General features: G+C 42.0%; 6 protein-coding genes across 6 annotated transcripts; 3 read left to right on the forward strand and 3 right to left on the reverse strand.

Moving 5' to 3' along the window:
• Window positions 1–4,357: 4,357 nt before the first annotated feature.
• On the forward strand, window positions 4,358–5,048 carry MELLADRAFT_106453 (uncharacterized protein; the record flags this gene model as incomplete). Its single annotated transcript, XM_007409927.1, has 5 exons — window positions 4,358–4,444; window positions 4,552–4,577; window positions 4,684–4,795; window positions 4,866–4,917; window positions 5,008–5,048. The coding sequence occupies 5 exons, from the start codon at window positions 4,358–4,360 to the stop codon at window positions 5,046–5,048; spliced, it is 318 nt and encodes a 105-aa protein (XP_007409989.1).
• Window positions 5,049–7,067: 2,019 nt separating this feature from the next.
• Window positions 7,068–7,937, reverse strand: MELLADRAFT_71872 (uncharacterized protein; the record flags this gene model as incomplete). Its single annotated transcript, XM_007410116.1, has 2 exons — window positions 7,068–7,089; window positions 7,158–7,937. Coding segments are annotated over 2 exons (774 nt in total), but the record flags the coding sequence as incomplete, so codon positions are not given.
• Window positions 7,938–11,917: 3,980 nt separating this feature from the next.
• Window positions 11,918–13,571, forward strand: MELLADRAFT_36049 (uncharacterized protein; the record flags this gene model as incomplete). The annotated part of the gene is made up of 6 exons (XM_007409928.1): window positions 11,918–12,199; window positions 12,280–12,434; window positions 12,672–12,863; window positions 12,938–13,022; window positions 13,097–13,227; window positions 13,298–13,571. The coding sequence occupies 6 exons, from the start codon at window positions 11,918–11,920 to the stop codon at window positions 13,569–13,571; spliced, it is 1,119 nt and encodes a 372-aa protein (XP_007409990.1).
• Window positions 13,572–15,025: 1,454 nt separating this feature from the next.
• MELLADRAFT_36064 (uncharacterized protein) lies at window positions 15,026–15,757 on the reverse strand (the record flags this gene model as incomplete). Its single annotated transcript, XM_007410115.1, has 4 exons — window positions 15,026–15,139; window positions 15,197–15,375; window positions 15,440–15,535; window positions 15,688–15,757. The coding sequence occupies 4 exons, from the start codon at window positions 15,755–15,757 to the stop codon at window positions 15,026–15,028; spliced, it is 459 nt and encodes a 152-aa protein (XP_007410177.1).
• A 1,018-nt stretch (window positions 15,758–16,775) lies between these two features.
• MELLADRAFT_106457 (uncharacterized protein) lies at window positions 16,776–17,353 on the reverse strand (the record flags this gene model as incomplete). The annotated part of the gene is made up of 2 exons (XM_007410114.1): window positions 16,776–17,083; window positions 17,146–17,353. The coding sequence occupies 2 exons, from the start codon at window positions 17,351–17,353 to the stop codon at window positions 16,776–16,778; spliced, it is 516 nt and encodes a 171-aa protein (XP_007410176.1).
• A 1,101-nt stretch (window positions 17,354–18,454) lies between these two features.
• Window positions 18,455–18,970, forward strand: MELLADRAFT_63141 (uncharacterized protein; the record flags this gene model as incomplete). Its single annotated transcript, XM_007409929.1, has 1 exon — window positions 18,455–18,970. One exon carries the CDS (start codon window positions 18,455–18,457, stop codon window positions 18,968–18,970), a length of 516 nt encoding a protein of 171 aa, XP_007409991.1.
• Between the last annotated feature and the right edge of the window lie 195 nt (window positions 18,971–19,165).

A 19,165-nucleotide genomic window follows, 5' to 3' on the forward strand; every position in this document is an offset into this window, starting at 1 on the left:
AACGGCTCGAATTGCCCCTGTTTGCAAATGAAGGCTAATTTTGCCTCATCCCCTTCACGCACACGTAAGTTGTTGTAACCGTTCCTCATGTCTAAGCTTGTGAATTGGTCTGCATCTAACAAACTATCTATTAACTCCATAGTCAGTGGGAGCGGATATTTGTTTTTGATAGTGAGTGAGTTTAATTTCTGGTAATCAAAGCAGGGTTGAAGATTGCCATCCTTCTTTCCGGTGAACAAGACTGGAGCGGCCCATGGTGAAGTTGTTTGCCGTAGAGTACCATTTGACAATCCTTTTTCTATCATTTCATCTAATACTGCTGCTTCTTTTGGTGATAGTGGTATAATTCGTCCAGCTTGAGGAGTGGCACCGGGTACCAAATCAACTCTGAAGTCATAAGGCCGTCTCGGAGGGGGTATCATTCATTTCAAGACTATCAATAACATTCTCTTCAGATCCTAAATTAATCACACTCGAGGAAGGCACAACTATCAACCCCAAGTTTCTCCATTTTTTGAACTTTCAGCTCTACTGTCTTCTTTCCTCTCTTTATCCCCTCTTCCTAACTTTTCATCTATTTCATCTAAACGTGCTTTCAATTGAGTTTCTAATTCATTAATCCTTGAGTTATTTGATCCTCCTTGATAACTTGTTCTTCCTTGATAATTAGATCCCCTGCAGTAACCTCTCCTTGCTCCTCTTTGTCTTGGACAACTTCCTATAAAATGACCTGTCTTCCCGCATTCATAACATGCTCCAGCTGCTCCTCTTCTATTGTACTCTTCTGTTGATACATTGACTTTGTAGGCCAAGCAATCCATGGCATCGGGATCAATTGCAGTCGATGAGGAGGTCGGTGCTGAGGCTGAGATTGTGTTCGAACTTTCCGGGCTACGTTTGTGGATTTTGTTGTCTAATTTAATTGCAAGTTTGGCCATTTCTTCCACCGTGTTGAATTCATCGCGCACCATATGAATAGTTACTTCGGACTTTAACCCCTGTTCAAATTGAGACTTGAGTATATCTTCAGACCATTTCACAATTAACGAAAGCTCAGAGAAACGTATCCAATAATCTGCTACCGTCTTAGTTTGCTTTAGCGCTCTAATTTCCTTCTCAGCTTTTGATACTCGTTCACTATCATAGAATGTTGCTTTAAATGAATCAACGAACTTTTGCCAAGTTACCAACAACGCTCTTTCACTATCCAGAATCTGCTCCATTAAGTGTTGACCCCATACATTGGCCTTGCCAGTCATGTATGACAACGCGAACGCTACCTTGGATTGCTCATTTGCAAACAAACTTGAGTTCAATTGCATATAGACTCCTAACTGATTCATAAAAATCTCAGCTTTTTGACCTCTAGTTCCATCGTATTTATCGGGCGTGGCAACTTTCGGAGGGCGCGGTTGGGTTTGTTGCGCGTAGACCGGGATCTGAGGTGGCGCAGCAGTTTGGAATAGTGAAACTTCCGGTTGACTCATAGGGTTCGTCATCGGATAATCCTGTTGCTTCTCTTCCTTCATCTGCTTCAATTCTCTTTCCACCGCTTGCCTTAAACTAGTCTCCTCCGCAAGTCTGGTATTGAGATCCTGGAGTTGTTTCATGATTTCTTCTAAATTGACTTTAGACATGTCTTCTACAGTTTTGGTAAACACTTCTCCTTCCTCTGAAGAGGCTGAGTTGTGTGGGATTTTGAAGTTAGGTGTGGTGGTAGTTGAATCAGTAGTAGAGTGCGGGTTTAGATCGACAGAGTTGCTGGTGAATCCAAGTTGTATTAATAAATAACCTTCTGATAATTAAACTTTTAAACTTTATCTAGATCTGAAAACTTTAATTTGAATCAAAAAAAACTTCTTATATAGTCTTCGTTTGTTCTTCTTTTAACTTTCTTCTAATCTTTCTTGCTTGTTACTTTAGTTGCTCCAGTTCAGTTAGATAGGTAGATGTTGCAATATGTTATGATCGTGCTGAGGAACTGGGCAAGGTGATGACTACTTGATAATGAGATTGCAACGTGAAGAGAGAGACCTGTATGGACTCTTGAGCACCATATGACCACGGGAGCGTGGGAGTTACAGTACAAGCATAATGACTACTTATAAGGATCGTTACAGATTTCTTCCTTCCTTTTTGGGAAAGGCAATTCAAGGGTGAATTAATTGAATGAGTACTCAAGGGGTAGTTTTTGTGTTGAGATGTATCAAGGGATGAAGAAATTTTTTTGGGTCTCTTATTATATCTGTTTTCCCCCCCTTCCACTTTCTAATTCTTTTTGTGTTGAAAAGAATTAGTAAGTCTCTCATTATTGTCCTCAGACGATTTCTTTACAATCTCACTAATGTTTGCCTACCTAAATCTTTTTTCTCTGGATCGTGTTCTCAGATAATCATCACTACTTGTGTCTGTTTCACTTATCCTGTTCCACGTGCCGCTCTTTGTTTTTCCTTCGAGCTTGCAGGTAGATCTAGTTTGAGTTCTTTCTTTTTCTCTTAGTTAGTGTAGAGTCTGATATAGTTTTTCTTTCTTTCTTGTTCTCTGATTGTCCCTGAACCTGAATAGGTCAGTATCTTGTTCTCGGCGTAGACCAGCGTGCTGCTTAGAAGTGTCTAACACGGAACTGTGCCCTCAGGTTTGTGTCGAAAAGAATTAATAATCATCACTACTTGTGTCTGTTTCACTTATCCTGTTCCACGTGCCGCTCTTCATTTTTCCTTTGAGCTCGCAGGTCAGTATCTTGTTCTTGGCATAGACCAGCGTGCTTCTTAGAAGTGTCTAACGCGGAACTGTGCCCTCAGTTTTCCATTTCCTCACTTCTAGCTTAGTTCACGTCCTGGATCTCTTGTCCAAGCTGTTAAAAGAATTCTTTTGAATCTTTTCAGGTTCACATCTGTAAGACCTGCGGTCATTACACAACCACACGATCACATATACATACATCTAAATATTAACACTTAGACTTAAGCTCAACTCTCTTATAATTGTTTTTCACTCCCATTCATTGACTGGTTCCTTAAGAGATATTGGGACTAATCTCACACCCTCTATCCTTTGGAACCAGGTAGGGATATTTCTCTTTTCTATCTCAATTCTCTTTATTATTCATCTTGTACTCCTAGAAGAGATATTGGGACTAATCTCACGCCCTCTATCCTTTGGAACCAGGCCTGTTCTTGTTGGTATTAGAAATACAGATTGGATCTCTTGGGTTCTAGAAACCTCTGGCTGTGTCTCACAGTCTCCTGTCCAAAGTATTGCAGTGAAGGTTACCTGAACCTTACAACATCCCTCACCAGTCCAAACAAGGAGGAAGAGCTCTTGGAAGCCTACTCCTCATCTCTGATTAATTGTTCATCAATCATCCACTAAGAGCATTCACAGCTCTATGGCGTAAACCGTCTTGCATGGAAATTTAGGGCAAAATCATCCACAGCCAATGCCCTAAATTTTCATGTAGCTCAGGGAATTTCCTCTGTGCAAGCCAAAATAGAAGCAATTTGTTCTATTTTGGCTCGCTCCCTAAATTCATCTGTACCTCACTTCTCCCATAACTCCCACTTCTACGACTGCACTCCCTTCAAATCATATCCCTCAATGATCCGCTAACCCATAGCTCACTTGGCAAAACATGCTACAAGCCATACTGTACGGAACCAAGGCTGTGCATTGTTCAAAATTCATGGCTCAAACACTTCCCTAAACAATTTGTGTGACCCTCCGTACAATACAAATTTGTGGCACAGCTGGGGATGCTCCAAAGGTTTTAAAGGAAACTCCAATCTTGTTAAGACCGGGCCTTTTTTTTAAAAAAAGTGCTTTGTTGCTTAATTGCATATAACACTAACTGAACAAGAAAAACTGTTTAAGACTAGTCTACCAAGATACAAACAGAGCAAACAGTCATCTAGTCGGGGGCCTTGGCTGACCCTGAATGGTGACCGAGGTCAACCAGGTCATGAGGTTTCTCGTTCCCGAGCTCACATCGGATTACCCGACCCGTGGCAGTCCGTACCAGCACAGCGACGGGTCATTGTCAAGAAGCGCAACTGGTGATGCTTCTAGTGAGTCTGCGACAGGTTTTACAAGAATGAAACTGTACGCAGCACAATGGAAGAGATCTGATTGGTCAAACGATCCGATCCGAAACCAATTAAGGCAAAAAGAAAAGTGTACCAAACACTTAAGGAACTTAAAAACTTTCCGATCTTAACCGTTGAAAGTGTTTTCAAATCGTGGGTGAAACAGGCAATACCACACACAGTCACACACCTCTTCAAATCAAAAACCTCCAATCGATTTCTTTTCTTCAAGTTCGAATACCGTTCTCAAACTTTCATCAATTTGATCTAAAGAAATGGGTGGTGATGCTTCAGCTGGTGCTGGTCTTTTTAAGACTCGATGTGCTCAATGTCATACCTTAGGTAAAGGTGAACCTCACAAGGTAAATCAAATCAACTTCTTCTTTATCTTTTTTTCTTACAGCCAATTATCTTTCGAGGTTTACTGATCAGCTTTAATTCTATATATATATTCTTTTGATTCATATAGGTTGGACCTAACCTTCACGGTCTATTGTAAGTTTTGATCGATTCGATTTATCTTTCAAACCTTACCAACACCCTCGACTTTTGAATCCTATCTCTGATTTCTTTTTAATGTTTATGTTGACTTGATCTTCAGTGGTCGAAAGACTGGTCAAGCTGCTGGTTACGGATACACTGAAGCTAACATCAAAAAAGGTGTGACTTGGAACGAGGAAACTTTGATGGTTTACCTCTTAGACCCTAAAAAGGTTAGCTCTTCCGTTCTGACTTGTTATTGAAATTGAATTGTGAACTGATCAATGAATCGATCATTTTCAGTACATTCCTGGTACTAAGATGGCCTTTGCTGGTTTAAAGAAAGAGAAAGACCGTTCGTCATCAATCCGCTTAACCATTTTCTCATTCCTTAATCAAATGAATTGACCTAATTTTTCTCTTTTGGTCTTTGAATCTTATCTAGGTGCCAACATCATCGCTTACCTCAAGGATGCTACTGCCTAAACCCTTTCACCTACCCTAAACATAGAATTTTTGAGCAACTCCTCTTAGACATAATTCTGCTCTTTGTGTCTCTTTTTCCTTTTGACTTACTTAGACAAATCTTGAGTTTTCAAATTTCACTTTGTTATAGATCTTTTTCTTTTGTGATCAAAGTGTTTCTTAAAAATTAAATCCCCACTCTTCATCTAAGATAAGCGATCTTTGATCATACCCGAAATCGATCCATTTTCGAGTTTGAAGCTTTGTTGACAATCCACAATGAAATCGAGTTTGAATATTTGAGTTATTCTTTGAAGCTATCCTGACTATAGTCGCTTCTTCTAATTTCAGACGGCTATCAATCGAGACGCGAAACCCTTGAACTCACTCAAATCTCAAGTTCTTGAGGAGCAGAGGCTATCTTTGGTACATTCGCATCGACGGCATTCTAAAAGAGCTATGTAGAAAGATTAGACGATTGTTTCTTGTCCAGTTTGAGTTTTTTTTCATTATCGAGTAATTCTGAAATTAACAGAGGCTTGATGGCAGCGACTAGCTGAGCTTTTTTTGGTCCAACTCGCTCCATCAGATTTCCTTTGGTCAATGACGGGCCACAAGGACACGTCCGACTGAATATGTATGTTGCTCATGAGTATAATTTTGTGGTACCCAATCCATTGCCTACCTTACAAGCCCGACCAACCGCAGAGACGTCCCCCTATGCTTCAGAGGACGCCTGCGATGAAGAGGGACATATTCAAGTTAGATCCAATAGAAGTGTTGAAAAAAGTGACTTGTAATGCTACCCAAACCCAAAGGCACTGTATTCAGGTTCTTGTGGCTTGATGTAAAATCTGTCTTTCAAACTTCATCAACAGATCCTTCATTCAATTCCTAAACCAAGATTTCCAAACGATCCATCAAACTAAAATGAATGTGAGTATCTATATTGTTGTGTATTACTTCATAGCATGTAAGGGAAAAAAAGAAAAAAAAAGGAAAAGGAGAAAAAAACTTTAGCAATAGTAAGTAAGTAAGTTAGATTATCAAAAATATGAATCATTCTATTAAGAAAAAAAAAATTTAAAAAAAAAATCAATCAAAAAAACGAAAGGCAGTTACAGCGAGTGAGATCTAGAGAAGAGAAGAAACAACTTTAAATAATGAAAAATGAAAACAAAGCTCAGAAGAAGATAAAAAGGATTATAAAATTATATAAAAAAACTAAAAAAAAAGTAATAGAATTAGTAGGCAAGATCTAGCCTTCATATCATGGATCATACCCGTGTCCTTCATATCAAAAAAGATAAAAGGAAGATCTAAATAAATAGAAAGACAACTATATTAAAAAAAAGATAAATAAACGAAAGAAAGAAAAGAAAGAAAAGAAGAAAAAAAAAAAATTCATAGAGCAAGTCTCGAAATTGATCCACAAGAATAGACAAAAGCTTAGACTAAGAAAGCGTGTTGGTCAGTAAGCATCTTCACCAATATTCACACACACACACTTAAGATCATAATTGACTTTCGGCAATATCAATGTTATCCTAGCTATGGTGGTGATGGAGTCCTTCTACGAGGTCCAGAGCTTCCATTACCATTTCCTACAACAGTAAGTGGAATAGCTTCTGCTCCACCCCATGACATCTGATAAGGATCTGCTTCTTGACCTGGACCTGGAGAGGCAGTTCGATTAGCAGTTGAATAAGGTGCTGGTGGTCCGATGGGTGGATAAGCTGGATGTTGTTGTTGATCATAAGGAATCGAAGGTGGGAAAGGTTGAGGGGCTGAAGAAGTACCTAGATATGGGTCGTCTGGATCTCGTCGCACCCAAGGAAGAATGATAGAAACGCGTGATCAGTTGAGAGGTTTGAGAAGCAAGACAGTTACATCAACGTGATAGATTAGGAGAGAGAGTGCAATCACTCGTCAACTTACAATATGCTTGACGTTCACCATATCCACCTGGTCCACCCTGATATGACCCATTACTAAACATTGCACTTTGGACCGTGTTACCTCGACTTAAGTCGGGAGCATATGAATGGTCACTATATAGGCCCTGGATGTGCAAAACCAAACAGGTCAGTTTAGGAGCATGAAGAGCTTAAGAGTAGAAAGAGACTTCACCTGATGTGGGCTCACTGATGGCTTCTCATCATCACCATCATCACCAATACCATGACCAGCAGCTTGACGAGCGGCAAGAGGATTGAGAGTAGACGAATCATCGGCTCGGTTGACGAGTTCAGGCCATTTGATAGCCACATCTTCATCATCAAGTTCACTGAATCGACGTTGTGTACACCTAAAGACAATAAAGATCACAGCCGCAAGTGCTGCTAGACCACCGACCACACCACCAATGATTGCCCAAGTTCCACCTGATGAAGATCCACCACCACCACCACCTGAACTACTCAAACCAGTTTGAACCGGAACAGCTGAAGCAGTCGAAGAGACACTCGTATAGATACTTCCATCGGAGCCGGTAGCAGTGATTGTAAGATAAATGATACTACTCGAATGAGGTTGAATCGATTGTGTAGAACTTGCGAGCGAAGAAGTGATTGATTGAGAAGTAGGAGTGGTAGAAGTAGTAGAGATCGGAAGACTAGAGGTAGCCGGTAAAGAAGTAGAAGCAGGCGGAGTACTAGTCGAAAGAGGAGTTGAAGAAGTAGTGGTAGTAGTAGTAGAAGAAGGGAGTGGAGTAGGTGTAGTGATCGTTGGAGATTCGACTGGAGTTGAAGGTGTTGGTGAAGTAGGACTAGAAGGTGTATCGGCTGAAATGTTTAAGATTTGAGCCTTTGAATTTGAAGGAAAGAGAGTAGGAATCAAAGTAGGTAAGAATCGAGGTAAGTTTAAAAATCGATGTGAGTTCATGATGATGATGATGGTTTGTTGAGGTGTTGACCAGAACTTGAAAACTTGAAAACTTGAACTGAAATCCAAATCAAAGTTGTTATTATTTTATTTTATTTTATTTTATCAAATCCTAATCCTATGTATCTATCCAATCTTTGATTTGATGAGATAGAAAGACTTACTATGTATTAAATTATTAGAGTTCTTCAGTTCTACTTCAATCAAATTCAAATCAAAATCAAATCGAAATCAAAAATTAAAACTTTCATCAAGTTTGGTTTTAATCTGATTTCAAGCATATCCAAAGAATATCATACTTAAATACTGATCTTCAAATATGTACACCAATTCACTATGTACGTATGGTTTCACTTTGAGTTTTTGCTATACTTTTTTGAAAAATCATTTGAAACCAACTGCATCTCGCTTACGTTACAATGTGATATATCATTTTAAGAATCTATCACATCTGTGGATTTGACTTGAGTGCGTACAAACACCGTCCTCCAGACTCTAGCAAGGGACATTTGAGGAGGTAGAAAGAGCTTACATGGCCCTGCATAAGACTAACAGTACAAAAGGCTCTAGGGCTTAAGGGATGTATAAATTTGAAGATCTTCATTCGACGACGACAGACTCCGACCTAGGTTTTTGCTTCAGAGAGTGTGAAAAGATCAAAGCTGGGGGATCATGTCTCGGTGTGGTTTTCTCCGAGGGTTGGACTCGCGATTTCTTTGGGATCTTTCAATCCTTGGAACCCTTGGCATATTTTTTGTAAGCATACCTCAAGTCACACTTAAGAGCCACGTGAAAAATTAAAAGGATGCAGGGTCTTTAATTACTCTCTTGAGGAATAATACTCCAAGTACTTGAGCTATGACAGTCAGATGATTGAAGGCTTGAAGATAAAGATTGGGATATCCTTCCACTTAATCAACAGGTTTCACAACTGTGTCAGTGTATGTAGTCACATCCTTTTCAATGAGGCTCAAGTCAACTATTTGATGTGATGAAAGATAAGAATTGTCAATCAAATATGGGATCAAACTAGGATTTATCATTTTTATCTTCCAAATGAGAAGATGACAGTGAATTGTTTTGTAAGATTTCTTGTGATAACACAACTTGTTCTTGATCAGTTGGAACTTGCTGAATAGAGTTGATGGTCTTTCTACTTCTTCATCTATCCACTTATTCTCCTCAAGATCTTCATCCATTCAAGTTGAGTTCTCATTTACATATCTTTCCTACCTCAATTTGTATCAACCATTAGTCAGCATATCTGGACCATTTGACCAGCACATCAAAAAAGGAAATTTTCTCTTCCCTTTCCTTGGGACCACATCAGTGATTATTGTGGGGACTTGACAAGAAAATGGCTCAGAGTCAAGTGCTCAGATACCAATAGATCTTCTTGATATCAGTTGGAGGATTGTCCATCAGGAAGCAACTTTGAGAGCTCTAACAAAGGGTCACATATTAGAAGAAAGCATTATGGAGAGAAAAACACATCACCATTCTTGTGTGTGATATCTACTCGCCCCCGTATTCAAAACCAAGCCTCAACATTAACTTTTTGTCTAGAGCAGAGTTAAAGGCTCTGTTCAAAGCAACAGAAGAGGAATCATTCCTCAAAACCTTATTGGGTAAGCTAGGTTACCAGAAACCTACTGCAATACCCTTCCCTCTAACAATTGAAAATATCTTTCACTTCAGAAGAAACATGCCTTGGGTAACAGGTTTAAACACTCTGATGTTCTTCTTCCTTGGACAGGCAAAAAAGCTTGACAAGTAAATATATATTTAGATCTAAGCAGGTTGTTATCATATCAGACTGTGACTTTGACAAGGACCTCATGGCTATAGATATGGAACAAAGTATCTTTAGAATAGAGGCTCTGATTGTTGTAACGAGATCAAGAGATGGTCTTACACAATTACAACAAGATAGATTCCTATTCCCAATCTTGATAGAAGTTAGACTAATATCACATAGCATCTTCATGATGTGTATTGCCACATGAAGGGCTTAAGAACAGACTCAACATATTCACAATGAATACTTTGGGTTTCATGGGTATCCTCTACTTCTTTGGATGTGATCTCAGGATTATCTTTGCTTTCAAACAAAAGCCTTTGCCAATATTTTGACCATCAGTCATCACAGATCTACAATACTTCAAGAACAATTTGGGAAAGTCAATAGTGTTACAAAGTATTCATTGTTTGGAAAAGGTCATAAAAACAACACAAGAGAAATATACAGACAAACTAATCAGGTCTTCTATTTCTCCTTGAGATGAGTAAAAGTAATCTATCAGTGCAAGGAAGTAAAACAAGACCTTACCTTGGGCCTGAATATCCTCTTTGGCGTTAAATTTGTCCAATTTGTGTTGCAAGTTCCTCCATGATTGTGGAGGTGATCTTTGACCTATTGGCAAGAAGAAATGAGGATTAGTTGGCATGTTATAATCTAGAATTCAAATCAAAGAAGACACCTGACAGAAGTGTGACTCTGCAGGTTCAAAGAGAGCCAGGTACTTGTGCAAGTTACGGTAAGATATCATATCAGAATTTTGTCTGAAAGTAGAGGGATGATTGAAAGAAGTACAATTTGATGAAGAGACTGTAGTGCAACAAAAGGTTTGAATTTGATCAAACCAGAGAACTTAAACAACAAGGTAATCACTAACACCTGATTAGAAATCAGATCAGACAACAGTCTGATGAAAGTAGATTTTTTGATGACCAGAGATTTTAGCACGAGAAAAGGTTGATGGATAGGGAAAGAGAACAACACTGTAACACAGAGCTGATTCTATATATGAGCCTGAAGAACTCAAATGTTGTGCCATGAAGTGACAAGAGAAACATATCTGTAATGCACACCTAAAAAAGTCCATATACTTGTTGGTTTATATCTGTCATACACCAAAGAACAAAACAACATGGGTCCAGAAATGTTTGATATATCCTGCAAAACTAGAATGATCAAATCCGGGGATCTAGAAGCAATGTTACATTGCAGAGCACCAGAAATATGTCATTCAAGGTAACCTCAGTGATGTAGATTTTAGAATACCTCATAAATTATAACAATTGAGTACTGAAAATACCTTGCAAAATATTGCTTTCTAAGTAGGATATAGATATGAAGTCAACATTATTCAACACTTGATTATCAAACATTGCTTAGGAGTTTTTCTAGGCACAACTCTGTTAGAGTTCTCTTTGAATAAACCCAGGTTTGAGTTACCCTTGGTCTGGGATCAGCTTTTGAAAATGTGGTGTGATCTGATTTAATGTACTCAAAGAGACTTTGAACCTCATCTTTCAATTTTCAGCCATACAAACCCAAATCTCAAAGTCTCCAGAGTGTCTGTGTCACATGGCTTGTGTGTTCCAGAAACATTTGAGCTTGATCATTTGCACTACTCTGGATGTTCCTGATCTCAAGTGGATATACAAGCTAGACTTTTGATGATAGACATGTCTAGACCAAGCAGATTTTGTCTGCAACTCCAAGCATCCTCCAAAGGGTTTGATGTCGAAAGACATCTCTCGGTATCCTTTACAATCAAAGTCTTATCTCTTGAGGTAGTGAATTTATGTACCCACGCATGAAATAGGTTCGTCAAATCGATTTGGTAGTGTGATATCATGCTTTGAATAAGGGTATGTCGTGGGCTCGCTGGCAAGCTGTGGAAAGTATGTCATTGTCTTTTGAGCTTTTGACCTGGCACGGCACAAGACGGTGTTGTATACTAATCCTGAACAGTGACGTTTGATTCTTCAAATTTGATGAGATCCCGAATCGAGTTGTGTCACAAATTCGGCCCCGATGTGGACGTGGTCAGTCATGTTTTGGCCGATGACTCTGAAGGAGCGGAATTTCCGAAGTCCAGACTCCAGACCCTTTCTGCTCCAGTCAGATGATTTACCTGTAAATGGTATTCAGGAGGCTGCAATATTATCGGTCGTCACACTTCAAGTCTTTTCTTTCGCATACATCAGGTCCGCCGCGCATGAAACCGGACCCTCAAAACCTCGTGGTGATTGTTGGGACTACTGGCACAGGAAAATCTCAATTAGGCATACAGTTATCAAATAACTTGTACTCGTCGAAAGGTCCATTACAGGCCGAGATTATCAATGGCGACTCGATGCAGGTTTATAAAGGACTAGATGTCTTGACGAATAAGGTTTCCCCATCAGAAATGATGGACGTCCCACACCACCTCATCAGTTTCCTGGACATCGATGAAGATTACACCGTAGAGAGGTTCAGGAGTGATGCGGTCAAAACAGTCAGCCTTGCAAGTTGATATCGCGGTCGGGAAAATCATCTAATTTGCCAACAGGATTTGTTCACTATGCACGATACCAGGCTGAGGATATTCACGATCGAGGCAAGCTTCCTATCGTGGTAGGAGGAACCGGCTATTATATCCAAAACTTGATTTTGCCGGGTAGGTTAAGCAAAGATACTTCCTCGACGGCAACTGGCTTGGATAAAGACATCCGAGCTCTACAATCAGTCGGGTTTCCGCCCCTATCTCAGCTTACTCGGCAATACATTCTCGGTTACTTCACCCAAAGAAACTTTCCTCCCACCCTTGTGGAAGACTTTGACAAATTATCTACAGACGTCTTGCAATTGTGCTTCCTCGCCCCGTCTCTTCCTCCCTTTTCTTCGCCCAAAGCTTTTCCACCCGAATTTCCAACGCATTGCCTTCCGGCTTCATTTCAACCTCCTAATGCAACGGCGGAAGATTTCAGTCTGGCTCTCTTCAACGCCTTGCGAGTTATCGATCCGGAGATGTCAGAACGATGGCATTGGCGTGATTTGAGAAAAGTGAGGAGAAGCCTTGAAGTTCCTGTATGTACTGGGAAAAAGATGAGTGCAGTAGTGGCCGAACAAGACCACAGGGATGCTGCTGCTGATGAGACTGATTCACCTAATCACGCCCCGTAAGTAATTGAATTCCAACACAATTTTTGCCTTTTCATACAATTTTGATCACTCTCCATATTCTGCTTCGAAGGTATCGAACGTTAGTGTTTTGGTTGTATGCTGAGCCCACTGAACTTGGAAGTCGCCTCGACGACCGCGTGGACGAGATGTTGAAGGTAATTATACCTCTATTATTGATTGTGGAGTAGGTGCCTCCTTGAGAGTTCTAGTTCTAACAAATTCTTCACAGAAAGGCCTGGTCGATGAGGTTCAGTATCTGCGGAATAAAAAGCTTCAGTCTCAACAAGCAATGGATGCAGTGACTGACGTATCACGCGGACCATACCAAGCTATCGGTACGCGAGACCTTACATCTCCTGTGTAAGCACCTCCGGTCAAACTGATCATTTAATCCCTCCCTAGGATATCGCGAATTTGAAGCCTGCGAGAGTCAGGCTTTCGATGAGCTTTCAGACTCAGAAACGTTTGAAATCAAGATCAACAAAGCGACAGAACTGACAAAAATCTCCACTCGGCAGTACGCTAAGTCTCAAGTAAAATGGATGCAAAACAAATTTTTACCCGAAGTTAACAAGTTGAGATCGAAGCCACAGTCTGAAGTAGAACTCTACTTGTTAGATGCCACCGATCTGACACACTGGTCTGAAAATGTGTTTTTGCCTGCTCAGCGCATTCTGCAAGGTACTGTGCCGACTCATCCTTAGGCATACTCGGTTTCTTATTCTACTTGTTTTGTGATTTACATTGCCAGCTTTCCTAGATCATCAAGTCCTTCCACAGCCAGACTCCCTCAGTGCGGTGGCTCATAGTCTCTTGTCTTCTTCAAATTCCAGGTGAGCTCAGATGTATGAATTCTGTAATTCGCGCTCGATCCTCTATTGGATCATGAGCGCATACTGAATGTCATCTTTACTGACGTACACTTGATTGGATGGTCACAGTTTGCCCAAAAAATTGAGCTCGTTGAAGATGAGGACTTGCTCTGTTTGTACGGTGGACCCAGAAAGAGCCGTAATGATTGAAGAAGCCGCATGGGATGCTCATACTCGGAGCAAAAGACACAAAAGGGCGAAGAGACCTGTGAGGAAGCCGGGGCTTTTCCACGCGTCCCATAAGCGCAGTGATAGTCAGGGAAATGAGACGCAACGTGACGAAGCAATGCCTGAAGCAGATAAGGATTCAAATTCGACCTCATCTAGTACATGATATATGTAAGACCTTCGACAGCATTCACTTCACATATCTTATGGTGTTCATTTCACTATAATCTTATTTTTTTCCAAAATATGGAGGTCACTTAGCATGTAGAGTTGTCAGAGCTACTCTAGGAGTCAAGACATAGCTTTGAGAAGGCCTATGATACCAACGTGGTCAAGGTTGCGCCACTCCTGTTTCTTCACCTTTGACTGCTTTGTTTACTGAATTCTGAACTGGGGAAATGTCGGTTTGCATATTCAATCCCCATGACGCTGTCCTCCATGTGACCACGTCAGAGCTGACGCTCAGCCCTCATTTCCACAATTGACATGCGTCTCATTGATCGTTGGGACATATCATGATGAGGATAAGCAATGAGTCCCGCTTGAAGATGTGTCAATCCTTCAGCAGACATTCTCACGCATCTCAACAGCTGACCATCCCTCCTCAGCCCCGTGACAGTTCCGCGTGATTATATACACGTTGACCTTTTTACTCACCGTGGAGATATATTCATGACGAGCAACATCACTACGTTGGCAAGAGGGGCAAAGCAGCCCAAAAGGCATTCCAAGGAGCCGTGATTTATGTTCGACTCACAACAAACAATGTTTCAATACTCGACCAGACAGAGGGATATCTTAGCACTTGTTCCCAATTTGGCAGAGTGGGCAGTCTTCATCGCATGAAGCTGAAGATGTCATGATGATGCACAACTTCACACACCGAAAAGAGGTTAACATAAGAAAGGTAGTAGGGTGGGCGAGGATGTGAGCGGCTTCACTCAGCGTCCCTTCTGGGTCAGGGCTTGACGATCATGAATGTGTAAAACGAGCAGAAATCTAGCGGTCTCCATTGTCTTGCAGAGGAAAAATACGACGAAACGGATGGGTGGCATTGTAAAAAAACCTGGCGGGTTGCATAGAGCATAAGTTGTAAAATGTATTTCAAAGTCACTGCATTACTCTTCATCATCTTCTTCAGCACCAGACCTCATCTGCTCGGCAATGTTGCTGGCAATACGGTCCAAATCACGCTGACCATCTTGAGATACCCTTCGGCCACCCCGAGAGTCCTATAAAGTCTATGATGTCAGCGAATACACAATGAAGTCGTGTATGCAAGCCTAGACTCCCACCTTTTCAAGGACACCGATTTTTTCAAGACCTTGAAGAATCTTTCGTTCAACTGATCGGGAAGCATCTACATGGTGCGAAGGACGGTTACCGCGGTTCTTGGCGCCTCCGTGGAGTTTGGCTAGGGCACCGACACCAACGTGTTTCCGAAGGTAGATGTGACGGGCCACAGCGGCTATCGAAGATTGGTCATCATATCAGACTGATGCCCTTTGCAAACTGATACAAGGTTGACCCACCTGCACGGACATAGTACCAATCGGGGTCGTAAGGTGCAAGTTCCTTTCCGTGGCCAGTCTTCACGATATCGACCCAAGTGGGAACCTCAATTTTACCTATCAAACACAAACATGAATGGAATCAGTGAAACTGAATGAACTATGGGCCTTCATCATATGACCGGTCTTGGTTTTCGTTGCGTTCAATCATGTCGAATTCTTGAGGATAAAGTAAAACCCATATTCGATTTCGAGGGAAGGATATTCACCTGATCTTTTCAAATGACCAGCGTATTCACGAATGAAAGCATCAGCAGCGATGTCTCGAACCGAAGGCATTCTGGGGTGAGTTGGTGATCGATACGGCGAAAGGTGATGTGGTCGGGCGCGTGCGAAGGGTGAGGGTAGGGTTAAGTGGGAGTGCTCTTGATTCGCAGTACCGATACAAAGTGGCGGCCTTCAATCTATCTCATCATTAGGTTTAGTCAAAACACAATGATGGAGTCGGGTCCCATGAGCCGGGTAACCCGACGCCTGACAAATCCTTCATCCGGGGACCGGTCCTCGATGCAAGCTTCACTCGCAGCCCGGCCACAATACAATAGCAGCGCAAGTTGGCAACACAGCATATTCCGCGCCTGGAGGCTGGCACCTCAAGGCTCACACTCCGGTCCAGAAATGGCTTGAAATCAGAAAACCAATCACAATCAATGAGATCGATAAAATAGGAATGATTAGAAATAATCCAATGGACTTTGCCTGGTTTTGCCAGCCTGTCACTGATGTTTTCAAAACAAATTCTGGATGTGCAAGTTGTTCAGTAGGTTATCACTCGTGAGGGTGTCCCCGATGAGTTCTATGTACCTCCATCTGAGCACGACACTTGAGCAGATCCCATGAAACCAAGAACTTAGATATGTGCTGCCGATATATTCCAGGCGAGCGAGGCCATCTCCATGTAAGGTCCTTGGATTGCTTGATAATGTCCATACTTTGCAACAAGCAGTCGATTCATTTTGAATCTTGACACGTCGGCTGGGCGGCTCTGTGGCTTGCTCTCGAGAGGTATTCACTGATACTATAAACATATCTTACCCACCAGCATGGACTTGACCAAAAAGGTACACCCATAATGATGGTCAAGGCAGATGATAGGATGGCAACGACGGCTTTGGACCATTCCACTCTGCATACTATTTCGAATATCTGCCTATATGTCAAACGGAAATGTAGAAGCTGGTGCGAACAATGGTGCGCTTTTCTGATGAATAAAACCAGCCTTGTGAGTTGTAAGTACAACAAATGATTTAGTTTCAAAGGGAAATAGATATTATACATGTTGACCAGCCTTGATGAGCTATTCTTTTTTCTGATGTAAATCTGACGGCCAACCAAGATCGGTAGAATGAAGCCGTTCTATGGGCCATTTACAGCCTTGCCAATCTAGCCATCCCACCGGCTCATCAGGACTGGCTTCCTCATCCAGCGTGAGAGAAGAGCCCAATTGATCAAGTACAAGGGAGGACCTCAAAAGAGAGAAATTCCCGTAACGTGCCCTAACTCCTGGTGAGGGATGGAACACATATCCAGTTGTAGTATCCACCCGCAACATTTCAGGCTTGAAGGGCGTTGTGAGAGTGCCGGCATAGGAGAGCTCATTTTGATCTGTGAAAAGGATGCTCAAGTTTACGAAGTGATGATCGTGAGAGCGACTGAGAGCGACTCACTATGGCTGACAAGGTTTTGATACACTACCGGTGTGCAATCTGCTTTGAGAAAGTTGAGTTCAGGACCACAGCGACTGACCCATCGATAGCCGTCCATCAGATACCGTTTGCGTTGTGAATTTTCGCATGCTGAATATTTTTCCGATGTTAGATTGGGTCTCAGCTTTCCAAGCAATACATCGAGAAACAATGGATCTTCTGTTTTCATCCGGGCAGTAGATGCTTATCAGCCTATCTACTTGTGCTGCCCAAAGGTGCAATTATCGAGAAAAGTGAACACAGCTGAACTGTAGCAAGATGTAAAGTTCCTGTGTTTCGTGCCGGTCAAAAACAATTGACCATGTGTGTCGACCTCGTAAGCGTACACTCTCGTATATGATGAATTGGAATTGCCTCGTGAAGTGCAAATGTGAGAACGGAACGGGTGGACCAGCTTTGCTTCAAACTGAGTCCAGGGACGGCATCGGGATGATTTAAGTGCCCATATATGATCACGGACAAGATTGAGGTGAAGCATGGTTTTCTGAATTCGATCAACTGTTGAGATGATCAGGTTGACCGTTGGCCTAAATTCGGTTAAAGGTTGGCCTGGCTGCCGCTAGTCAAAGTGGTGACATTCCTTTGGGTGACAGGTTACCCATAAGCGATTTTAACATGTGACATACAACTACCATGCTTATCACAACAACTTTCATTCATCGATGTGAAGAGTGAGACACCAGGACCCCGGCATGCTCTTATAAGGGGTACAGATCCAAAAATGTGACTTTTGAGCTTGCTCGGAAACTTGTCCCTGGCTTTACCCATAGCTTTAAGACAGGTTTAGTCTTTTCAATCAGCTGTATTGGACTTAGCGACTCTGAAATTCAGGCAGAAACCGGTAAAATCCAAGAGAACGCTGTTTAATCCCATATGTCGTATCTCCGCGCGAGCTCAAAAGTCACAATTCTAGATCTGTACCCTTCATAGGAGCATACCGAAGAGTGAGACACCCTCAACTTTCATCTCGTCCCTCAGAAGATGCCACCCACCCCTCGGCCAAGGCTTACATTGCTAGACTATGGCCATCGAGCTATAGTGACCAGTGAGTCGATGATCTTTTTCTTCGCAGCATGTGGCAAGATATGGAAAAGCCGTTGACTCCTGTCCACTCGATCCAGCGTGCGCGGCCGTCTCGGTGTACGGCCTGTGGGTACGTACTAGAGTCAAGATTATCTCAAGCACTTCGTTCCTGTTAAGTTGATACCGCACAATCCCGTAGGCCATCTGGAAAATACACAATGCCAACATTGCTGCAGGAGCTGAATACATGCGGGTGTTGAAGATAGTGCGCCTCCTTTCCTTCGCTTTGAGACTGATTGCTGGAGCTCTGGTCGATATTCGCATCACTCACGTCCGTGATCTTTCCTTCCTCGAATCTCCTGCTTCGTCAATTTTGGTTTCCTTCCTCGCGACTGCCGATCTGCCACAATCCAGGAACAAGATCGAGCCGTTGCAGAAGGTCGAGAGCCACCCGAACGTCTGGACAAACCTGCATCATATTATCAGGATGCCTTCGCGGCAGAATCGAAATGAGGACATATTCATGATCATCAACCTGCTTCGGTTTTACCGGGAAGTGTTCAACAGTGAAAATCCTATCTTGGTGTTTCTACCCAATTCCCAATCTAGCAGATTGGGCAGGCCGGACTACAACGGCAACTTATCACGTGCTTCACAATTCACCAAATACTCGAGGAGCCCGACTCTTCGATGGCTCTCTAACCAAGTTTCTTCCTTGCTTTCGGAATTTTTCATGGCACGCAGACAAGCCGGGGAAATCTAAACTGCTCGACAGCTCGGTGATGTCTTCTGCCAATGATCCAGTGTCCACGCTCGATGAAAAGTTTATGTATTGGATTCATATGTTCCAGCAAACTGAAAACATTTTTTGCTTTGTCAGTGTTCGCATTTCAAGGAATATGTGCTTTACCGTGACATCTTGATTGCGGCATCTGTCGTACCAAAAGGGTCGTTAGTG

The sequence above is a fragment of the Melampsora larici-populina genome, assembly GCF_000204055.1.
Source record: "Melampsora larici-populina 98AG31 unplaced genomic scaffold MELLAscaffold_18, whole genome shotgun sequence".
NCBI classification, from domain to species: domain Eukaryota; kingdom Fungi; phylum Basidiomycota; class Pucciniomycetes; order Pucciniales; family Melampsoraceae; genus Melampsora; species Melampsora laricis-populina.